Source organism: Furipterus horrens, unplaced genomic scaffold, assembly GCF_987537825.1.
Source record: "Furipterus horrens unplaced genomic scaffold, mFurHor1.1.pri manual_scaffold_5, whole genome shotgun sequence".
NCBI classification, from domain to species: Eukaryota; Metazoa; Chordata; class Mammalia; order Chiroptera; family Furipteridae; genus Furipterus; species Furipterus horrens.
This window is the reverse complement of record NW_028327175.1, coordinates 38,229,067-38,250,700: the sequence shown is the minus strand read 5'-3', so window position 1 is coordinate 38,250,700 and position 21,634 is coordinate 38,229,067. Positions and strand designations below refer to the sequence as shown.

General features: G+C 32.8%; 1 protein-coding gene across 4 annotated transcripts in view; it reads right to left on the bottom strand.

Moving 5' to 3' along the window:
• KIF2A (kinesin family member 2A) overlaps positions 1–21,634 on the bottom strand; it is a 64,737-nt gene that overhangs the window by 12,117 nt on the left and 30,986 nt on the right. For 2 of the 4 annotated variants that reach the window (XM_090276301.1, XM_090276303.1), the window contains exons 2-16: positions 19,718–19,812; positions 19,231–19,350; positions 17,216–17,270; positions 16,036–16,158; positions 15,373–15,473; positions 12,866–12,961; positions 9,116–9,170; positions 8,601–8,763; positions 6,015–6,105; positions 5,817–5,880; positions 5,170–5,261; positions 4,673–4,815; positions 4,102–4,306; positions 3,234–3,344; positions 2,031–2,098 (exon numbers count right to left, since the gene is read on the bottom strand). In XM_090276301.1, the coding sequence (XP_090132427.1) occupies positions 2,031–2,098; positions 3,234–3,344; positions 4,102–4,306; positions 4,673–4,815; positions 5,170–5,261; positions 5,817–5,880; positions 6,015–6,105; positions 8,601–8,763; positions 9,116–9,170; positions 12,866–12,961; positions 15,373–15,473; positions 16,036–16,158; positions 17,216–17,270; positions 19,231–19,350; positions 19,718–19,812 (1,582 nt within the window). The remainder of the gene's footprint in view (positions 1–2,030; positions 2,099–3,233; positions 3,345–4,101; positions 4,307–4,672; positions 4,816–5,169; positions 5,262–5,816; positions 5,881–6,014; positions 6,106–8,600; positions 8,764–9,115; positions 9,171–12,865; positions 12,962–15,372; positions 15,474–16,035; positions 16,159–17,215; positions 17,271–19,230; positions 19,351–19,717; positions 19,813–21,634) is intronic. The other 2 variants (XM_090276302.1, XM_090276304.1) reach the window with 1 other exon arrangement.

Sequence of the window (21,634 nt, the reverse complement as noted above, 5' to 3'; positions counted from 1 at the left end):
AAAGAATCTCCAATTTTAGATACCCTGTTAGCCCCTAACCACACACTTTCCTTGTATTCTAAGCCCTCTTGCCCAACCTAAATTTTACTATATGCAGGAATTATTTATATTCCTCCAATGAGCACTATCAAGGGAGGTTGAAAAATCATTACTCCTAGAGATCTGGAAATAAAAGGCAGAATTATTTGTCCCAGATGGTTAATCATATTGAAAACAAATTACATTACATGATAATAAGTTAAAACAATTTCCTTGGACCTAAACAAACTAGAGAAATGACAAGACAGAGCATTCTCACATTAAGGGGACTCCTTTGCAGCAAGAAGTCTGAGGACATGGAGGGTTTTATTTGTTTTAGTTCTACAACATGGCAATATTCTACTATATTAAGCTGTTCCTCATCTCTCCCATAAACAGTTTTGAAATTAGAGACATTTTAAATGAATGATTAATACCCCACAATACCAAAAAAGTTTATTACAGGCTTGCAGCTAGAAGCTCATAATTCAGTTATAAGGGATTAAATTTAGAAAGTTATATATTATATATTGAAGAAGCTATTATATTTTAACCTTTTTACAAAAGGTTAATAAGTTTATACTAACAGTTTTTACTTTGATTTAAATAAAAACATCTTTTTAGCTGAAGCAAAAGCAAGATACAAAAGAACAAAGGGTATGATCTAATTTATGTAAAGCCCAAATAAGCTACAATGTTGTTCAGGGATAAATTCATAGCTAGTACAACTATTTTTAAAAAGAGAGGGGAAAGAAATCAAGAAAAATTTTCCATAGAAGTAAGGGTAATAGCTGCCTCAGTGTAGAGATTAATAAATTTGGGCATGTTATTCTGGAAGAGACACGGGGGAACTTTCTGGGGAGGCTGGAAATGTTCTCTTTCCCAATGTAATGACAGGAATTTTCATTTTATAAGTATTCATTCAATTATTCACATATGATTTGGGTACTTTTCTGTGTGCATGTGTGTTTCACATTTTAATAAAAAATTAAATTTTTATAGTGATTAAAACAAAGAAATAGAAAATACTTTTATTCAGCAACATTAAGAGAATCTTCACACTAGAAAAGGATTGCAAAGAGCAATTTTATCTCTAGGTTGAAATCACAAATGCAGTATGTGTAATAAATGTAAAACTATAGTCACTTCAGCCCTGGCTGGTGTGGCTCAGTGGATTGAGTCCTGGCCTGTGAAGAGAAATGTTGCCGATTCGATTCTCAGTCAGGGCACATGCCTGGGTTGATGGCCAGGTCCCTGGTTGGGGGCGTGAAAGGCAACTGATTGATGTATCTCTTGCACATCGACGTTTCTCTTCCTTTCTTTCTCCCTGCCTTCACCTCTCGCTCAAAATAAATAAATAAATCTTTAAAAATAATAATAATAAAACTACAGTCATTCAAAACAAGTGCAATGGAAACAATCTATGGAAGAAACATAAATATGCCCATGATAATCTAAAATTCCAAGGGCATTTCATGACTACCAGAAATAAACTGCTTTAATAGTCTGTAATGCTTTTTGACCTTTCATCTGGGAATTCCAGTTACCTATTAAAATTTATAACACCAGTGACACGAATAATAAAATGTAACCTATATAGAATATGAGAAAGAACTGTGCTGTCACTGCTTACTTTAAACCTGAAATTTCCATGTATAACATTTAATATCAGAAATAACTTTCAGCATATAGCAAAACAATTTAAGAAATACAGATTGGCCCCCTAATACATACTTTAGAGTCTTAACATACTAGGAAGAATTTGCATGATTCAAAAATAGTAAAATATTACAAAATGTTCCAGAATAGAAAGACCAATTGTACTAAAAATATGAATCTCTTCCCAAATTACACATTTCCAATTATTTTGAGAACGTGACAAAATGATTCAAAATAGAATGCAAATTTTTTTTGAAAACTGAAAGCACAGTAGTTACCATATCAGAGAGTAAATCAAATCATATATCGCTCTACTCCCTTCAAATTTCAAAATGGATAAACATTTCTCATACCTATTTGCATATCTTAATGTATTAAGAGTATTTTCACAGGATGCCATTCCTGGAGAGATTGTGGCAATCTATGGGGTAAAATGCAAAGATAAATAAAATGTTATAAACAATGAAGACAGTAATGCTGATATACAGGGTGGGGCAAAAGTAGGTTTATAGTAGTATGTGAAACAGTTTATTCTTTTTATTATTAGTAATTATTGTATTATTTTCTATACAAACAACTATAAAGCCAATTTTGCCCAACTCTCTATGTGTGTATATACATATATAGCTCATTAAAGTCTAAACACGGCTATTAAAAAATTTATTAACAATATCTGAACTCGAAGATAACCTGCTATCTTAGGCCCACAGTCAGATAATAATTATAAACTCCAGTTAAAATATAAACAGCTGTCTAAATGCACCACCAAGTGATCAAACTCAGGCAGAAAATGAGGTCAACACCTAGAAGAATGAAACAACATTGAAGGATTTCTCCCCTAACTCCCTTTAATAGCTTTATATGTGATCACATAGGACAACTAAAACTTCATTAGAAACCTAGTCTCATTTGTTAAGAAAATAAAGGAGAGTTAAGAGGTGGGGATCATAACAGCTGGAAAGTGAAGTTTGTCTGAGAAGAGATAACTACAGAAGGAGAAACTAAAATTCTGCATATAAACTACCCAGATGTCCAGCTGATCTCTAAACTATGTGTACATAAGGCTGACTCCAATCACATAATTAAGTCTAAGAGCTAAACAGATTTCAATTTCTATTGCTGCCCACAGCAGGGGAGATAAGAGTTTAGAGTCAAGTGCAGCTAAGTTAATTTACTGCTACACAACAAAAATCAATAACCTTTAAAAGAATATTAAGAGAATCCAGAGTGTCTATAAGGTATTCATTCATTCATAATAAAAATGATATCCAAAATTACTAGACAACTAGACATATGAAGAAATAAAAAGCATAACTCATACGCAATGGAGACTAACTGGAAAAAGACTCAGATGTGGGAGTTAGTAGAATGCATTATAACTGCAATATAATCCTCTCTACCAGACTGTGAGGGGCCACATCTTAAGTATCCTGTCTCTCTCATAATAGAAGAGTTTAAGTGATTGTCATTAATGTATATTATAATTTTTCCATAGATATTATGTAATTATTCATTTGGGATTAAAAGAAATAAACAAAATAAACCTATGAACTTACCATGCAGGTACGAGAGTTTTCACCTATGAACGAATCTCTTAACACCTGAGTAAGTTTACTTGCTCGGAAAGGAGTATGAGGTTTATTTCTACCTAAGGCTCTGATGCACTCCTGAAAATTAAGAAAGCAAGTTTCAGAGATTATGTTCCTTCTATAGAGTAGTACTCTTAACATATTTTAACAGATCTCTTACTATAATTCTAATATTTAAGATCTGATCAGCTCTGGAAATGCTATTATACTAACAGGTTTACAGCATAGTAAAGATATTGCCATAAATCCCAAATCAAGAAAATTTAAAAAACAAACAACAAACAAACAAAAACAACCAATGAACTATTATTCCAAAAAATTCTTCTGGAGACTATGTCTAGTGTTTAGAAGTGACAGAAAGTAGGATAATTGTAAAAAGAAACTTTTAGTTAAAGTAGCACTACAAAAGAAAAACACAGAATGCTTTCTTGTAGCCCTGTCAATCTTTGCTTTTCTAGTCCAGGAAGAGATATAATACTAGCCTAACTTCTTGAAAGCAATTCCACATTTTTCAGAGAAACTATTTCTTCATTCCATTTTGTGGTTCCTTGCCCTTCTCCATGAAAACATGACTGATTAGGGTTCTTTGGAATCTCCCTACTAAGTAGCCTTAAAATCAGCGTGCCAACTAACAGATCTTTTATTCACACTAAAAAGAATGAATAATATGCAAAGAAAATTTCTGGGTACAATATAAATCCATCCCTGCAAATATAAAAAACTAAATTCTTCTAAACTCTCTTACTTATTAAACAAAGTACTATGATTTTGTAGCTGATTAAATGTAATTAAATCAAAAGTAAAAGATTTTTCACAATTAAAAACATTTTATTACCTTGAGTGCTAAAAGGCTTTTATTAATTTCAGCACCTTCAAGCCTAGTTTGCCTATCTGCACTGGAAGTATCAGCTCCTCTTTCATTTCCAGCCAAATCGATGAGAGAAAATTTGCCATGTAGTTTTCCTTTCCTTCTAAGGATAATCTGAAACACTGCATGACTCCGAGATGAATGTGCATTTGCAGATGTTTGCCCGGATGTTCTACAATGTGATTGAGGACATTTTGATACATAAAAACTTTAATTTATGTTCAACCCACAGTAGTTTCATTGAAAAAAAATAAATTATCCAGTTTTCATTATTTAAATGCAAAGGAGACGTTTTGAGTTACAACACTTAAACATAACCAGATTCATACAATTTAATCTTGCACACTGCTAGTATATCTGTAGTATGATATAACAGAACAGACCACTCAAAGTTACATGTAACTTAACATGTTTTATAAACAATGGTTTTTACTGCCAAGATGCACTAACATCCTTGCTTTGTTTGTACGTTATAGCCAAAGTATCTAAAACTGATAATAAAGTTAAGTTTCCCTTTCTTAATTAAAGTAAGATTTACCTGCAACTGTTGCCTATGTCAATAAGTTTCAGTACATCTTCAACACATTTGACCTCCCGTTCCTGTAATCCTACCACTTGAACCTGCTGTTTTCCATCTTCTAGTACTCTTAATTTTGTTTTCCTGTTTAGCAAGTCGAACACCTAAAAAGGAAATTCAAATTAGAAAACTAGCTTTAAAGAAAAAAAAAATCAGTTCTATAAAAATAAGTCATTTGAAATCTGAAAATCAATTTAGAAAATAGTAACATTTACAATAAAATGTTCAATATGTGAATTGGAGAATTTCAAAGGGAATTTTTAATATCTACCAAAATTCTATCATAATATTCCAAATACATATTAAAATTATGTGGTGGCAGTGGTTGTACAACAATGTGAATGTACATGCGGCCAAAACTGTATACTTCAAAATGGTTAAAATAGCAAACTTTTTGTTACATATAGTTTAACCACAATTTTAAAAATTAAAACAAAAAATTTTTAGTTTCCACTTACCTTTCCACTATAAATTTCAAAAAAGGTTGCATACACTTGAAGCTCTAATTTCTTATAGTTTGGCTTCTTTAGCATTAAAAAGACATCTCGAGCTATCAAGAATTTCATATGGAGAAAATTTGTTAAGATGCAACAATACTATCTTTAAAAAGCATTTTAATTAATCTTTACCTAAAATAGTAATATCAATAATGAAAATGAAGACTAAAGTAACATTAATTTTATAAAATGTAGTAGTAAGTTTTATTTTATTTTATGCTTAAGGTTTAGATGCCATAGACTTCATTATTTAATAAAAGGATGCTACCATCTATCCTTATAAATTGCATAAAATGGCAGGTGGTATAATAAGGTTGCTCTGATAACCATATAAAATGGAAATTTTTCACAAATCATTATTCAACAACAAATAGTAAGTTCCAACAATGTGACAGATTATAATGACATAAATATAATCAAGATTCCTACCCCAAATGCACAGTTCTTTTCAAGCAGTCTGAAAACCTAACACTGACATAAAATATAGTAAATATAGTACTATATAGTTATGCTTAAAATCCTGGACAATATGTCCAAGTCTTATTTCAAAGCCACCTGAATAATAGTCAAGAAGAATGTTATAAACGATATGCAAAAAGAACTGTTACCTGCTAATGCATAAATTCCTTTAGAACAATCTTGGTTCTTTCCTGAAAAGTCGCCTCCCATAGTCTTTATGTTAAAAAGAAAATAAAGAATAACAGATATTACTCAGGAATAAATCTTAAGAGTTTAGTTCTAAGAATTAAGCTGTAAGGAAAATAAACTAGCTTCATATCAGGATGCAACTATAATAAATTACTTACATGAGTTTTTCCACTTCCAGTCTGCCCATAAGCAAAGCATGTAGCCATTCCCCTTTCAAATATAGTTTCCACCAGTGGTCTAGCTGTAAACCTTAAAAGTAATATGCACCAGTCAGAAGGTGCCTTCAATATTTAAACAAATAACAAATAAAAGTAATATACTCTTATTAATAAATAAAACTTATACCAAGATTTTTGATAAAATAAGCTCAAACGTGAGGCCACCATTGAGTCCATTAATTTGTCAAAAACTTTAAATAACTAGATTCTAAGAATTGCTTAAAGTTCTTTAAAGCAAAAATTCTAAGCAGTAATTCCATAATAAATAATGATCACCATATTGATAGACAATGAAACCTAAGAGTAACTGAACTTTGACATATATAAAGACCACAGGAAAAATATTAAAAATAACAAAAGATGGTAATATTAGCCAGACAAGTAAAACATAGAGGATAGGGCAAAAGTAGGTTCACAGTTGTTCATGATACAATAAATAAATATTACAAGATAAATTCTGTGTTTCGTGTACTCACAATTATACACTTACTTTTTTGCCCCACCCTGTATATAATGGAAAAAAATAAAAATAAAAAACCCATAATCCAAAAGTTTCAACAGAAACAGAATTAAGAATGTGGTAATCACAATAGTGAAAAGCTAAAAGGGAAAAGAAAAATAAAAAAACATTATTTTGGATCACCTAAGCATGTAAAAAAGTGATTAAGATTTCACTGAATGTGGACAAGTAAAAATAAACTATACTTATAAGCCATTGAGTTCTGAGTCGATAGTCTTGATTTAAGAAAAGGATGCCAAAACATCATGGTTTGTATTGTTTTTCAAACCTACTGGTGTAATCACCACTAGAGTTAAAATTAAAAGGTAGGAGGGACAAGAAATATTTTATTGAGCAGAGAACTAAAGCAAACCTTTTTTTTTTTTTAAGGAAGATTTTATTTACTTTTAGAGAAAGGGGAAGGGAGGGAGGAAAAGAGGGAGAGAACTATCCACCAGATGCCTTTTACACATTCCCAACCAGGGACCTGGCCTGTAACCTAGGCACATGCCCTGACTGGGAATCGAACCTGTGACCTTTTGGTTAGAAGGCTGGTACTCAATACACTGAGCCACACCTGCCAGGGCCAAATCTACTTTTCATATAGGCTTCAAAATAATATATGTGAAACACAATAAGCTCTGATTATTATTTTTTTTAATTAATTTGTATTTATTAAAAAACTTTTATTGTATTGATTTAAAAATTTTTTATTTTATTTTTTCCATTATTTTTTTAAAAGGCACAAATGGATAGAACAAAAGGAGCAGAAAAAGTTCTAGAAATGAGCCTGATTAGACAAGAAAAGGTCTAACTCCTCAATCCATAAATGTTAAGGATAAGAGGAAGGGTATAGAACCAATACTGGTAAAGTTAAGAAGTATAAAAATAAAATTAAACACAGAATGTTTATTACATCTAGCATATACACAAACATACCTTTATTTATAATGATTTCTTGAAAATGATTATAAAAGGGAAACAGACATATGTTATAGGCAGGAATGGAAATAGAGAAGAGAATAAGGGGGAAGAGTGGACTCCATTCTCAGAAACGGTAAAAATATAGAATTTATAGTTATAATTTGCTTTTAAAACAAATTCTTCACAATATTTCTTTTTAACATTCACGTTATTTAATTTTGTCCTTTCTTTGCAACTGAACTCTGAGTACGCTAGCTTAAGACCAATGGAGATGGTTTCAACAATATATTGTTTGTAACATCTTCAATTCCTAGGACTCTTAGTAATTCTCTAATTTTGTTTGCAGTCATATTTATACAGAAAAAGGACAACAAAACATAGCATTCAAGTAAATTGTCAAGTTCTATATAGCAGTATTGTTATTTCAAATTGAAATAAACTGACCTGTTAAAATAATTAGAAGTGAATGTTTAAAAACTATGTATAAAAATCTAAACTTGGCATAAAAATTTAGAATATCAATATACTGTACATGTAAATTTGAGTTTAGAAGTTGAATATGTTGATACACAAGAATTTCATGTATTAAAACTATCCCAAAGCTTAAAGATGATAAAAATTAGACAATTACAAGTAGATTTATAGCAACTTCTTTTTTCTTAAGTGGTAGTACAAGCTAAATAAAGTTTTAGACAGACTGGACTGATGTATAATAAATATTTCAGATTTCTTTACTAGTACAGGAGTTAAAAAAATAAAAAAATAAAACTCCTCTTTTAATCACTTTCCATTTACAGAGGTATGAAAATGTGAACATCTTATTATAAATGTCTTATCCATATGTATGCCACAACATATATATATATATATATAACATATATATTTAATAAGTTAAGCGGTAATGAAAACTATGACTTGGGGAGCATTAATGAGAACAAGTGTTAATATTTATTATAGTGTTTATAACAAGCTGTTTGTTTAAACTCAGAATACAAAGGCATATTACACCTCTGGAGAAATATGCCAAGATCAATATAAGTTTCAGAGTAATGATGAATACATAGTATGAGAACAAAATTTGAATTTAAAACAAATTTACCTACCTGTAAACCATTTCATTAGGAGCTGAGTCATCAAAGGCATAATCAAAACGAAATGTTTGGTTTTCTAGGTACCTTGTTAAATCTACTTTCTGTTTTGGTTCATGTACCATCACAACATCTTTACTAGGGATTGTGATTACATCAAGATCTTTCATTTGCGTTTCTAAAAGAATAAATGAAAATCAATGCCCAGAAACTTATAGAGCATTTCAATTAAAGTACAAAAAAATTAGTTTTGTATATATATACTTCCCATAAATACGCTATTCAATAAGACAGAATATTTCAACAACAAAGTAAAAAAATCAAGATTTCTGTGAGGCAAGAACCAGGAATGGCAATAACTCAGAGCAGTAACAAATCAACAGACTAATCACAGAAATCTGCATAATGGTTATATACAAATTAAATTATTTACATTTTACTTTCCCAAACCAGACTGATTTCTGCTATTACAAAATAAATTACAAAGAGGATAATATCAACCATTTATTATAGCTCAATGAGCATCATACCTTTTTTATTGAGTGGTCGTTTTCTTACACAAACACATATCCTATGTTCATCAATCTAGAAATAAAATATTTTATTTCAGTGATTATCAGTGGTATGTAAAACACTGAAAAAGTCAATTATGTAATATTTCCTCCAAAGGTTTTAGAAATTTATGCATGGCATAAATAGTATAAGTAAGCTTAAAAAACAAATCAGCTTGCACCAATTTTAAGTTATCAGACACAATTCTTTATAAAATTCTGAGTATAATAGAGACTCCCTTATTTTGTTACTTGGTAAATAATTAGAAAATAAACTTGCAGGACTTCCGGCCAAGATGGAGGCTTAGACTGACATGTTCTGTCTCCCTCCACAACTAAGAAGGACTACAATTACCATAAAACCAGAAATAACCAGAAGTTCCAGAAAATAAAACTACATGGAATCCAACGTATGAAGTTATAAACAAGTGGTGCTCATCCAGTTGGGTAGGAGGGGTGAAACCAGAGCGGAGAGGTCAAGCTGTGCTGTTGGCAGCAGCAGCAGCAGCAGAGACAGCAGCGGGACTGCAAGAAATGCCAGGGGAGCAATCCCAGCTACAGTCAAGACCCGTCAGCTTGCGATTCTAATGCTGGGGAAGACAGACCCCCATTGCCTCAGATTGTGAAGCCCAGAAGTTGTGGGGACGGAGGAAGAGGCTCCCGGTCTCTCAGCTAAGAGTATCGGCTGGAATCCATCTTGGACCCCCGCCACGACACAAAGTGTCACAGTGTGGTGAGAAGGGTCACTGGGTTGTGATGAGTGCTCAGGGCTCTGCTCCCGATAGTGTAGGAGGTGTGACAGCCCCGCCCAAGAAGAAAAGATAAATTAAAATGGTCAGAGTGGCAGGAATAATGATTGAAATACCAATCATGCAGATAACCAAAACGCAAATACGGGAATTAACCAATGAACAAATAGAAGATCTTTCTGAGGCTCAGTTCAGAGCTATAGTCATAAGGCAGCTTACAGAATTAACAAAAGATATTGAACACGACGGGGAAGGAATGAAGGCTAGCCCTGCTGAAATGAACAAAAACACATACAAGACAAGTGGTGAGAAAACGAAAACCAGAGAGCAAATCAACAAATTGGAACATAGGGAAGGAACAGTCAACCAGTGCAGAAAGAGGAAACAAAAAGTGAGGAATATGAGGAGAGGCTCAGAAACCTCAGGGACAGCTATAAGCGGACAAACATTAGAATAATAGGGTTGCCAGAAGGTGAAGAAAAAGAACTAGAAATTGAAAAATTATGTGAAAAAATAATGAAGCAGAACATCCCTAACTTGGGGAAGGAAATAGACTTACAGGTCCAGGAAGCACAGTGAGTTCCAGAAAAACTGAACCCAGGGAGAACCACTCCAAGACACATTATAATCAAAATGTCAAAAATTAAAGATAAAGAGAGAATCTTAAAAGCAGCAAGAGAGAAGAAAAGAATCATGTACAAAGGGGTCCCAATTAGACTATCAGCTGATTTCTCAAAGGAGATTCTGCAGGTAAGAAGGGACTGGCAAGAAATATTCAAAGTAATGAAAAGCAAAAACCTACAACCATGATTACTCTATCCAGCGAAGCTGTCATTCAGAATAGAAGGGCAGAGAAAGTGCTTCCAGGATAAAGTAAAACTGAAGGAGTTCATCAGATCCAAACCACTCTTATATGAAATGTTAAAGGGACTTATTTAGGAGAAGGAGGATCAAAACTATGAACATTAAAATGAAAACTATATCACAACAACCAACAACAGAAGCTAGGGAATTAGAACAAAGGCAGACTAAGTAGGCAACAAGAGTGGGAAAAGAATTATAGGTATGGGGAACATTTTGGGGGGAGGTCAGCAGGGAGGGGGAAGGGAAAAAGGGAGTGAGATGATGTAGGAATTAAGAAGCATAGCAGGAGAGAATGGAGTATACAGGAAGAGGTTGAGAAGAGCTATATGCACAACCAATGGACATGGACTAAAAGGGGTGGACCAATGGAGGGAGGGGGGGTGACTGGGTTGAGGGGAGTAGAGGGAAAAGAAATTGGGACAACTGTAACAGCATCATCAATAAAACATTTAAAAAGAAAAAAAAGAAAATAACCTTGTAGAGAGGGCACTAATATTCTTGAGTAGCATTAAGTTTACATTAAGAACCTGCCTATTCACTTCAAGACGTGCTGTATACAACAAGAGTAAAATTTCCTTCAACAGGCATAGATTCAGGTGGATTACAGTAGTCCCTCTCTATTTCACGGTTCAGTTATCGCGGCCTCACTGTATCGCGGGATTTTTTTAAGTTATTATATTTAATTATTTATCACGGATTTTTCACTATATCACGGGATTTTGCAGTACTATATACATATGTTGTTAAAGTTACGTAGGTTTAAGAGTGTAGAATATGTTTAAGAACATAAGCAGTGTTTAAAAAAGTGTGGAAAAGATTTATAAAGGAGTGGGAAAGGTTAATAATGACCTGGGAACGGTTTATAAGTGTGTGGGAAGGGTTTATAAGCCTTAAAATATATATAAATACTAAAATAAATGTAAGGTTCCTACTTCGCGGATTTTCACCTATCACGGGTCGGGGGGCGGGGGGGGGGGTCTAGAACGTAATACCCGCGGTGAGGGAATACTGTATAGGGAAAGGTGTTGGCCAAGATAACTAACTACATAGATAAGAAACATGATTTCCAGGAGATTACTGAGCAAAATAATTTGAATATGCCAATTCTTATACATAAATATATTTCATAAAATTTGTTTCTAATAGTTGCCTTTTAATAATAATTAACATAAAGCAGGGACTGGCAAAGTATGACCTGCAGGCCTAATCAAGACTACTACCTGCATTTGTAATGTTTTACTGAAACAGTCACACCCATTTGTTTTGTCTATGGCTGTTTTCATACTGCAAATGCAGAATTGAGTAGTTGTGACAAATATTGTAGTATATGGCTCAAAGAAGCAAACCTATTTCCTGTCAGGCCCTTTTCAGAAAAAGTTTACCAATCTCTGTTCTAAAGTATGAACTCAGAATTAGTAGGTTACACACATGGAAGAGTAGCAAGTAGGGGTACCCACAAGAAGGGGAACCAAAATATATGGGATACAAATGTTATAAACAACTCTATTAAATCCTATATAATATACCTGCTGAACACAGATGTATTCTGTGTTCTACATTCTGTAGGTGCTAGGTCAGATGGATTAATTTTCACAAGTACCAATTACTCACAAAACTACTCCCTGTCCAATAAACTCTCATTCTTCGATAGGAAAGGAGTTGAGTAATAAAACAACAGAATGCTTTTTGAGCACTGAATTCATAGGCTACTACAGTCCTCAACAATCACCACTTATTGCTAAAAGCCAAAATAACATTTATTGAGCAAGTAACATGATAATAAATTGGACAATGGGATCTACAGCACAAACCAAAAAACAAGTAAAGGAAATAGGGTGTTCAGACATAAGTCCTTTAACTGTTGCTCTGCCCTACCAAAGATAGAAAAGGCTTTGCTTTAAAAACAGACAGTTCTGTTGGAAGCATGTCTGATACATCAAATTATGGAAGAGAAGCATAAATGTGGATGATTTCTTGATTTTCTTAAAATGTAGGAAACAAGAACAGAAAGAAATGAAAATTTACCTAGTAAATACAATATTAATTTAGTGGGTATCAAGCATGTTTTTAGTTCAGCACAGAGTTCCAGAGCAATGATTTACAAAAAAAATCTTACAGGATCTGCTGTTGTTAATGGTCTATAATCCAAACTTCCTCTAAAGTCTCTGATCATACACATAATTTCATAATTTGGGTTTGTAGCATCAACATCCTGTAAGAGAAAGAGAATCATCAGTTATTATAATTATAGTAATGTGGTATTTGTTGCATTTGTGTTACGTATGGTTTGAAATTTTTAAAAATAGATGTGTCTTTTGCTCTAGCAAAGCCCACACTCAAACTGAAGATGTAGTATAATTTAGTTTCAGAGTTATGACTAATCATATACTCAGGAATCACTTTCATATTAAAAATAAAATTTTATTGGTCTACATGCATTCTGTTAATCCTTTTAAAATTTTTATTTATTTATTTGTTTGTTTGTTTGTTTGAGAAAGGGGAAGGGAGGGAGAAAGAAAGGGAGAGACATTAATGTGAGAAACATTGATCAGTTGCCTCTCACACGCGCCAGACCAGGGACTGAACCTGAAACCTAAGCATGTGCCCTGACCCAACTGGCAACCTTTCACTTTGTGGGAGGACGCCCAACCAATGAAGCCACACCGGTCAGGGAGCATTCTGTTAATTCTAAACCAAGCATTCCTCATTAAAGCCAGCCTTGACCTATTTTAAAAATTCCACTGTTATACATATACCTTAATTATCCTAGAAAATGGAGCAAAGGAGAAATAGTGCTCATCTTAAATTCTAGAAAAGCTGAAATTCTAGAAAATTTCATTTAGTCAGATTCTTTTTCCCTATTAATCCAGTGTTTCATCAAGCAGAAATATGGATGTGTTTATGTTCATTTTCTATTTTTGTTGGCTCTTTTTAAAAAAATGAAACTAAGGCATGGTAAAACAGTTCCAAATCAAAAGGACACAGAATTTAAAGGAATGAAAAGCCAAGATAATTTTTTAAATCTTTATTATTCAAATGATCGAATACTGACTGCTTGGAGGAGAGAATGTTCTATCATGACCATTTCCTGAAGCTGCCTGACTGCTGCTGACCCTCCCACTAGATTCAAATAGATGCTGCTAGATAAAGGCCCAAACAGTGATGCTTCCCTTAAATCCCCTCAGTCTGACTCCTCCCCTGAGTCCTGGAACAGTCCTGGGCAACTATATAAGGCATTTTTCACATCATCTCGGGCAAGTTACATGCCAGTACCCCTACCCATCCTGCCCCATCCTATATAACTCCTTAGCCCCTGCCACATGATAGAGGATATCCATGTCTCCTTGCCACCGATCAAAACACACCTCACAAATAAGTTCCCTTAATAAATTTTAATGCAATGATGGTGTTGGCAGTCTCTCTTTCTTTTGTTTCTTTGCCCTGGGGAAAAATACAGTAACTGCAATTTACTTCCTTGCTTCAAAACTGAGAAAATTCAGATTGAGACATAGTAAACAAATTGTTAACAGCCTCTCCCAGCCATGAGTAAAATTACTGGACATTCTAAGAAGTCATATTTTTTCATACATAACATGCAGATTTGCTTCAAATGTAATTAAATTTCAAAACTGTTAATGGAACTTACTTTCAAGTAATCTTCTAGGAAATAATACCAACTACGTCAATTGAGGAGTAGTATGTAAAGTGAAAATTAAGATCACAATATTATAAAGTACCCACAGGAAACACCAGGTGGCATCTTTGCTAAGCTATCAGTAGATCTATCTATTTTGTGTATTCTTTCTTTCAAAACCCAACTGGTCATTGTCAGATCATCTTCAGATAGAGGCTGATTTACTTGGGCTGAGTATTATACTGGTTCCACAGTTCCCAAACACAACACATCTTTATGATTAAGGGCATCTGAACACACTCCTAAATTAAATAAATAAATAAATAAATAAAAATTTCCTGGTGTTTTATTACAGGAAATAAGTTCTGAGGATATAATGTAAGTACAATGAAGGAATTATATGTACAATAACAAAATTTCTAATATGTGAAGACCTGTAGAAAGATAAAAGACCAGTTCTCAATGCAATTTTTCCAATGCTAATCAACAGTTTTGCTACCATCTAAAGGGAACGAGAGGGGCACAACATAGATACAACTTTCAATATCTAGTATAAATCAAAACACAAAGAATTTGACAACTTTCAATGTGTTATGTTGACCTTATTATTAACCATGGGAAAACAATAATAAAATCTATAACATAATCATGTACTTTACCTCAATATTCTTCTAAATGTATTTTCAGATATTTTCAAAAAGTCAAAATTCTATGATGCTTATTTTAAGAGTTCTGTAAACAATAGCTTATTATGCAAAATGGAACAAACTTTAGGACTAACACATACCCACTAAAACATGGAAAGTATACATAATGATATCCATTATAACTTATCTTCACAAGAGTTTATATTATTCCTCAATATAAATTTAAGGAACTATATTAAAATCTTTAAGTGAATACAACTACTTTTTCCTAAGTCAATTACTTTCACTGACACAGTCTAATCTTCAGTAGGTGCATAAACAAAATATGTTTCTTTTACAAACCTGGGCTCTTTTTTCTCTAAGTTCTTGTTGTTGTAGTCTCCTTTTTTCTCGTTTTTCTTGTAATTTTTCTACTTCTTTCACACAATTAGATTTTCTCCGTGCTGAAAGAAAAAGATGAGCTGTACAAGTATACTTTTCTTTTTTAGAATACTGTACTTATACACAAAATTTTATGTATAATTTCACCACATAACCAAAAGAAAGTACAGAGTGACAAAGCATGCCTATTAACAACTATGTGAACTTTGTGAGCTGCTTTAACAAAACTAGGAACAGGACAATATACAAATAAAGAGTCAAGAAAAATGACTCTAACACACTAATACATGTCATCTCTTGGTCTAGAATCACAGATCTTTGAAGCAAGAAGTATAAGAATTTCTTGTACAACATCTGTCAAATTACCATCTGTCCAGAATTTTAAATGCAAAGCAACTGAAATGCTTACAATTTTATAGTAATAAATTATTTTTCTCCGAAATATACATTGAAAACCCAATTAATAAACTAAACAAGAAAAAAATAATTTTCCATCATGATAAAATGAAATCTTCAACCAAGTTGTCAATTAGACTGTTTACCATTTGGGGACTTATAAAGATGACCAAGAGAGAATACATGTATGCCTAAAATGACTGAATCCTTGATACACGATTTACATACAAGGGGGTCCAAATTCCTTTTTTGCAGCTTGAACTGGAGATATATCTGAAACACTACCATTCTGTTGTGCCGAGGAAGATTGTTCAGGAAGCTGACTAGGCCGTGCACGTGCAGAACCAACCACTGTAAGTAGAAGAAAAATTTTAAATTCAGAACAAAAAATTTACAGTAAACCTTAATAAAATGAAGAGCTATATCTGAAAGAAATATTTAAAAGCTGCATTAACAAACTGCCTGGTTTTCTACTGATGTGTATTTGAATAGAATATACAATAATTCTGTTCAATAAACTAAGCTAAGAGGTTTCACCAATGTAGTTTTAATTACAAAACTCAATCTAAATAATTTATATAAAAACCAAATCCAAGGTTAATTTTTAATAACAACTATAAGTGTACAAAATATGAATTTTAAATGCATTCCCATTTTGAAAAAATCACACAATTCAGAACTACAAAAAGTAAAAACTTAAGTCCTTTAACACTCCCTATATTCCAAATCCAATTCCTGGCTCCTCAAATACGCAGAATTTAAGCAGAGAATTTCCTACTGTGGATGTTAAAAAAGTGGAAAAGGCATATAAATTAAATATAAATATCACATTTTACAAAGAAATATAAATTTTCAAAAGACCCAAAAAACAGTGTGTGAAGTATTGGGTTTCCCTCTACTTCTGACCTCTCCTCTAATGCCTATGCCTGTCCTTCCTCATCGGCCACATGTATAGAAAAATATCACTATTAGAAAGTACCATTATGAACTGCTGAATAGTAAGTAAGAAAGTAACTATACATCTCCTGGCTGAAAATATATGTAAGACCTGCAATTAACTAAAATGTATACCTGTTCAACTTTTTTTTTTTAGCTGACTCCAAGTTACCATGACCCTTGTTGGAAGCTTGTTAGCCAAAAAATTATATAAAATGCTATGATGATTAAATTTACCTTAATCAACAGACTACTTCCCCATTCCCTTCTTTATCATAACACTCTCCTAAAATCTGAAAATTATTGGGTAAATGAGATGAATCAAAAATTCATCACATACCTTTGTAAGTCAACATTAACACTCTTAAAATTAGCCATGTAAACTTTAAATAAATAATAATGTCAAGGGTAATATTTACTTTTATTTACCTTGTCAGGGCTAATAGGCAAAATTAGTAAAATTGTACTTTACCTCTATTATCCCTGGGAGGAGGGTCATTCTTAATAGAAGCCACAGTCCGTCGATTCTATAAAAAAGAAATATTCATTTTACTTTCTCTCTTTACCCTTCATCAATATATCATAATTAGCTTCCTTTAATTAAACAAAATTAGGCAGACATAGCTTAAAATTAAATGGAAAAGAACTATAAATAATCTTTTAATATTCAAATTTCTTTATGTGTATTCTGTGCACCTCAAAATATTCAGAAATAATGAGCCAGGCACCGCTCTAAGGATTTTATATGTATTAATTCATTTAATCTTCACAACAACCCTACGAGTTCACTATTATTCCTATTCTGGTTTCATAGAGGAGGAAACTGAAGCAAAGAGAGGTTAAGTAATTTCAATGAAGTGTGCTCTCTTACTCACAATGCTATCCTGCCAAAACTATGTAACACATTTCATCTTTGGGTGTCAGGGAGCAAATAATAAAATACTAATTTTAGACAACTTACAGTCCATTGTTAAATTGAAACATCAAAATACTCTGAGATGCACACTGTCAGTTATATCGAAAGGTTTCATTAGACTTTAAAAGACTGCATACATCAGGGCAGTAAATTTTTGTCCTATTATTTATTTACTAAGAGATGCCAAATAATGCAGTGGTTCTCAAAGCTAACAGCACATTCAAATCAGAAGGGTACTATGAAAAAAGTATCGATGCTAGAGCTTTTCTTCAGATAAAAGTAAACTCTGAGAACAGGCCTAGGAATCAGTATTTTAAATCTTTTTCCCTAGTGATTCTAATGGACTGCAAATGTTGCTAATGACATACTCAGAAGTAAAAACTATGAAAATCAGCCCTGACTGGTGTGGCTCAGTGGATTGAGTGCCAGCCTACAAACCAAAGGGTCGCAGGTTCGATTCTTAGTCAGGACACATGCCTGGGTTGCAGGCTGGGTCTCCAGTTGGGGGCTGAGCAAGAGGCAACCACACATCGATGATGTTTCTCCCCTCTCTCTCTCCCTCCCTTCCCCTCTCTCTAAAAATAAGTAAATAAAATCTTAAAAAAACAAACAAAAAAAAACCCTATGAAGATCTTTCAGACTGTGAAGCCAACTATAAAAAAATAGTCCACTTACAAGGGGTGACTAATGATCTCTAAGCAGTGACTCTCAATATGTTGAAATAACATGAACTGAAAAATCTGCCTTATGTTCACATGCATGGTTTAAAAAGCAGGCTTTGTTGATATTGTTAAGCTTCCACGTATGTTCTTCCAGCAAGACAGCAAGTTCCTATAGGGTTCAAGCTATGTCGTATTCATCTTTGTAGATGACAAAATCAATCATATTGAAAAATCAACACATGTCGGTTGAACACAAAAACCTGTTGCTTCAACAACTTTGAGGGACTGCTTGGTTTAAAGAGAGTTGTATGTTGATACAAAATTTTAACAGTGAGTTGTTTCAATAGCAATGAAGGGGAATTATCTTTAAAAAAAATAACGTGCCTTTTACTTTTATATAGATAAAACTGTTAGGGAGGATATAGCAGGGCTTTGAAGTTCATTTCCACAGATAATACAGAAAGTTAAACTACACTGTCATTTCCCATCCTTCTTTAATAAACTTAAAATTAACAAAATTACGATTCAAAAGACAACTGGAGTGGGAATTTATTATGAATAATAAACATTCATTCTTTCCTTATCAAAGTCATTTGTATTCACTCAACAAACACTGATAAGCAAATTGTTTTGACCCATATCTCCTGAGAAGCTATCAGTCTCAAGAAAAATCCTAATCAGGCAAGAAATTTCTACAATTTTATTTAATAATGGTCATAACTGTGAATTAGACAACCTCAATCCTCAAAAGTATGTGCATGTGAATGGTAGAAAGCATTAAGTTTTTTTTTTAAACAAAACAAATACTTAAAACATATTCTCACAGCCCGCCAATTTCAAACCATAACACACTCGTACATGCAAGCACACAAATGCATACACACTCTACTCTGAATTTTCATCACTAACCTTTACAATTTTGTTTACTTTGGCTGAGGATGTTGGAGGTGGAGGTGTTTCTGGACTGGGTTCAATTTCTTCATCAGGTACAAGGTCAGGGTTAAGTGAAAAGATGCTCTCCAAGTCAATCTGTTTTAACAACCGCATGTATTTTGAGTCTATTTTGACAATTAAGTTTTATTTTTCAAATAAATTTACAGAGAATAATTGTTAAATAATTTAGCTAATGAACGGTATTGCTTTAAAAACCAGATGACCTAGAATTATAACTCATATATATGTAAAGAATCTTTAAGACTGCATTCTGTGGTTTTGATTTTATGTCCAATCATATAAGATATGTAGAAGAGAGATAACTTTGAGGGAAATTTTTTAATCAGTTGAAGCTTTTCAAGGAATGAAACATTACTATATAAAAATTATATGCTTTTCTGTTTGGTTTATATTCAAAACTTGATTGCAGGACTAAAAATAGGACTTAACCCAGTGATCTTACCTCTTTGCCTTTTGTATCTCCATTTTCTATCCATTCAACAGTTACGCTTTCATTATCTTCATTTAAAGATGTTACCATTGCTTGATGTATTCGGCCTAAGTAGAAATAAAAAAAATATATATTTTAAATGTCATGAATTATGGAATGCCTACTACTGTCAAATACCATTCTATAATTTACAAACTATTAAGACTATATCTTACTGCTTTTCTTACAAGGCAAGTCCTACAGACTCTCAGGATTAGGGAATGAACTCTGTCAGTGGCAAATCAATTTACTCCTTGTCAAAATCAGGAACTCAAGAACTTGTATTATAAAGTTTATTTTCAGCATACATGATAAACGGTTACACCATGACACAGAATATCTACAATTTTATATTGTTAAACAGCTATAGTTATTAGAAAGTTTCCTTATGGTAAGCCAACAATGATTCTGTTGAACACAGAATATTCATAAAGCAATTTTAATACTCTACTGATATAAAATATTTTACGTAAAAGTTATATTACACAAATTAATGTTATTAATATAAAGTTATTGATAAAAGGAATCAGAGTCCAAAAGGTTGGGAAATGCTAACCTAAAATGATTCTTTTTCTGCACGTCTCCTATTGAAATCCACCCTACTCCTTTGCTTTCTCTGTTGACTCCGGTATTTACCATCCAAAGAAACAACATTATATTTAATACATTAAACTTGTTTTCCCTTTCTTAATACGTTGTGGATCTTATCTGTTAATAACTAGATATAATTATTTTTAATTATTACATAATATTCCATCTTTATCACAGCTCGTTTAATACTTATTAATGGTCACTTGGGTTATGTGCAATGTTTTACTATTATAAACATTGCAATGAATATTATTATTGCACGTTTGTCATTATGCACTTGTTAGATTGTTTCTTTGGGATAAATTCCTAAAAACAGATCAACGGGTAATATATGTGTGTGCGCGCATGCACACACACATGTGTATGTATATACAGTTGACCCTTGTACAACACAGGGGTTAGGGGCAGTAACCCCCAATCCAACAGTCAAAAATGTGTGTATAACTTTTAATACCCAAGAACTTGGTTGTCCCTTGGTAGCTGTAAGGTAGTTGTTCCCAGACTCTGAATACCAAAATATGCAGATTGGGCACAGTATAATATTTAGTGAAAAAAAATCCACTGCAACTGTGCAGTTCGATCCTGTGTTGTTCAATGGTCAACTGCATACATAGGTTTACATACAAATATACATTTTACTTATTTCATTTGTTTTCATCTTACCCATCCATCTGACTACTAGTCAAGTAAGGATAGAAACTATTTGTTACGTAGCTGCACCTTTAATATTACATAATAAAAACAACATATGTAATTTTTATATATATTCCCTAAATAAAATCCTTGGGGCATCTATAATTTCCTTAGGATAATTTATAGTTATTTAAATACCTTAAAAAAACCCTGCTGTATGGTACATAAACAATATTAGTGAAATAACAAGGCATACAATATCTTAAAAAACATGAACACGCCCTGGCCAGTGTGGCTCAGTGGACTGAGCGCCGGCCTGCGAACTGAAGGGTCGCCAGTTCAATTCCCAGTCAGGGCACATGCCTGGGATGCGGGCCAGGTCCCTGGTTGGGGGTGAGTGAGAGGCAACCACACATCGATATTTCTCTACCTCTCTTTCTCCGTCCCTTCCCCTTTCTCTAAAAATAAATATTTAAAACAAAAACAAAAACATGAACACTAATAATTTCCTAAATATTGTTATATATGAAATTATTGTCAGTCAATATCTTTTCTATATGGGCTCATAAAAATCTGAATAAATGAATATAATCTTGTTTCAAACGTTCATGTATTGAAGTACTTTCATGTCACATATTGGTGCTCTTTTAAAAACTAAAATATATA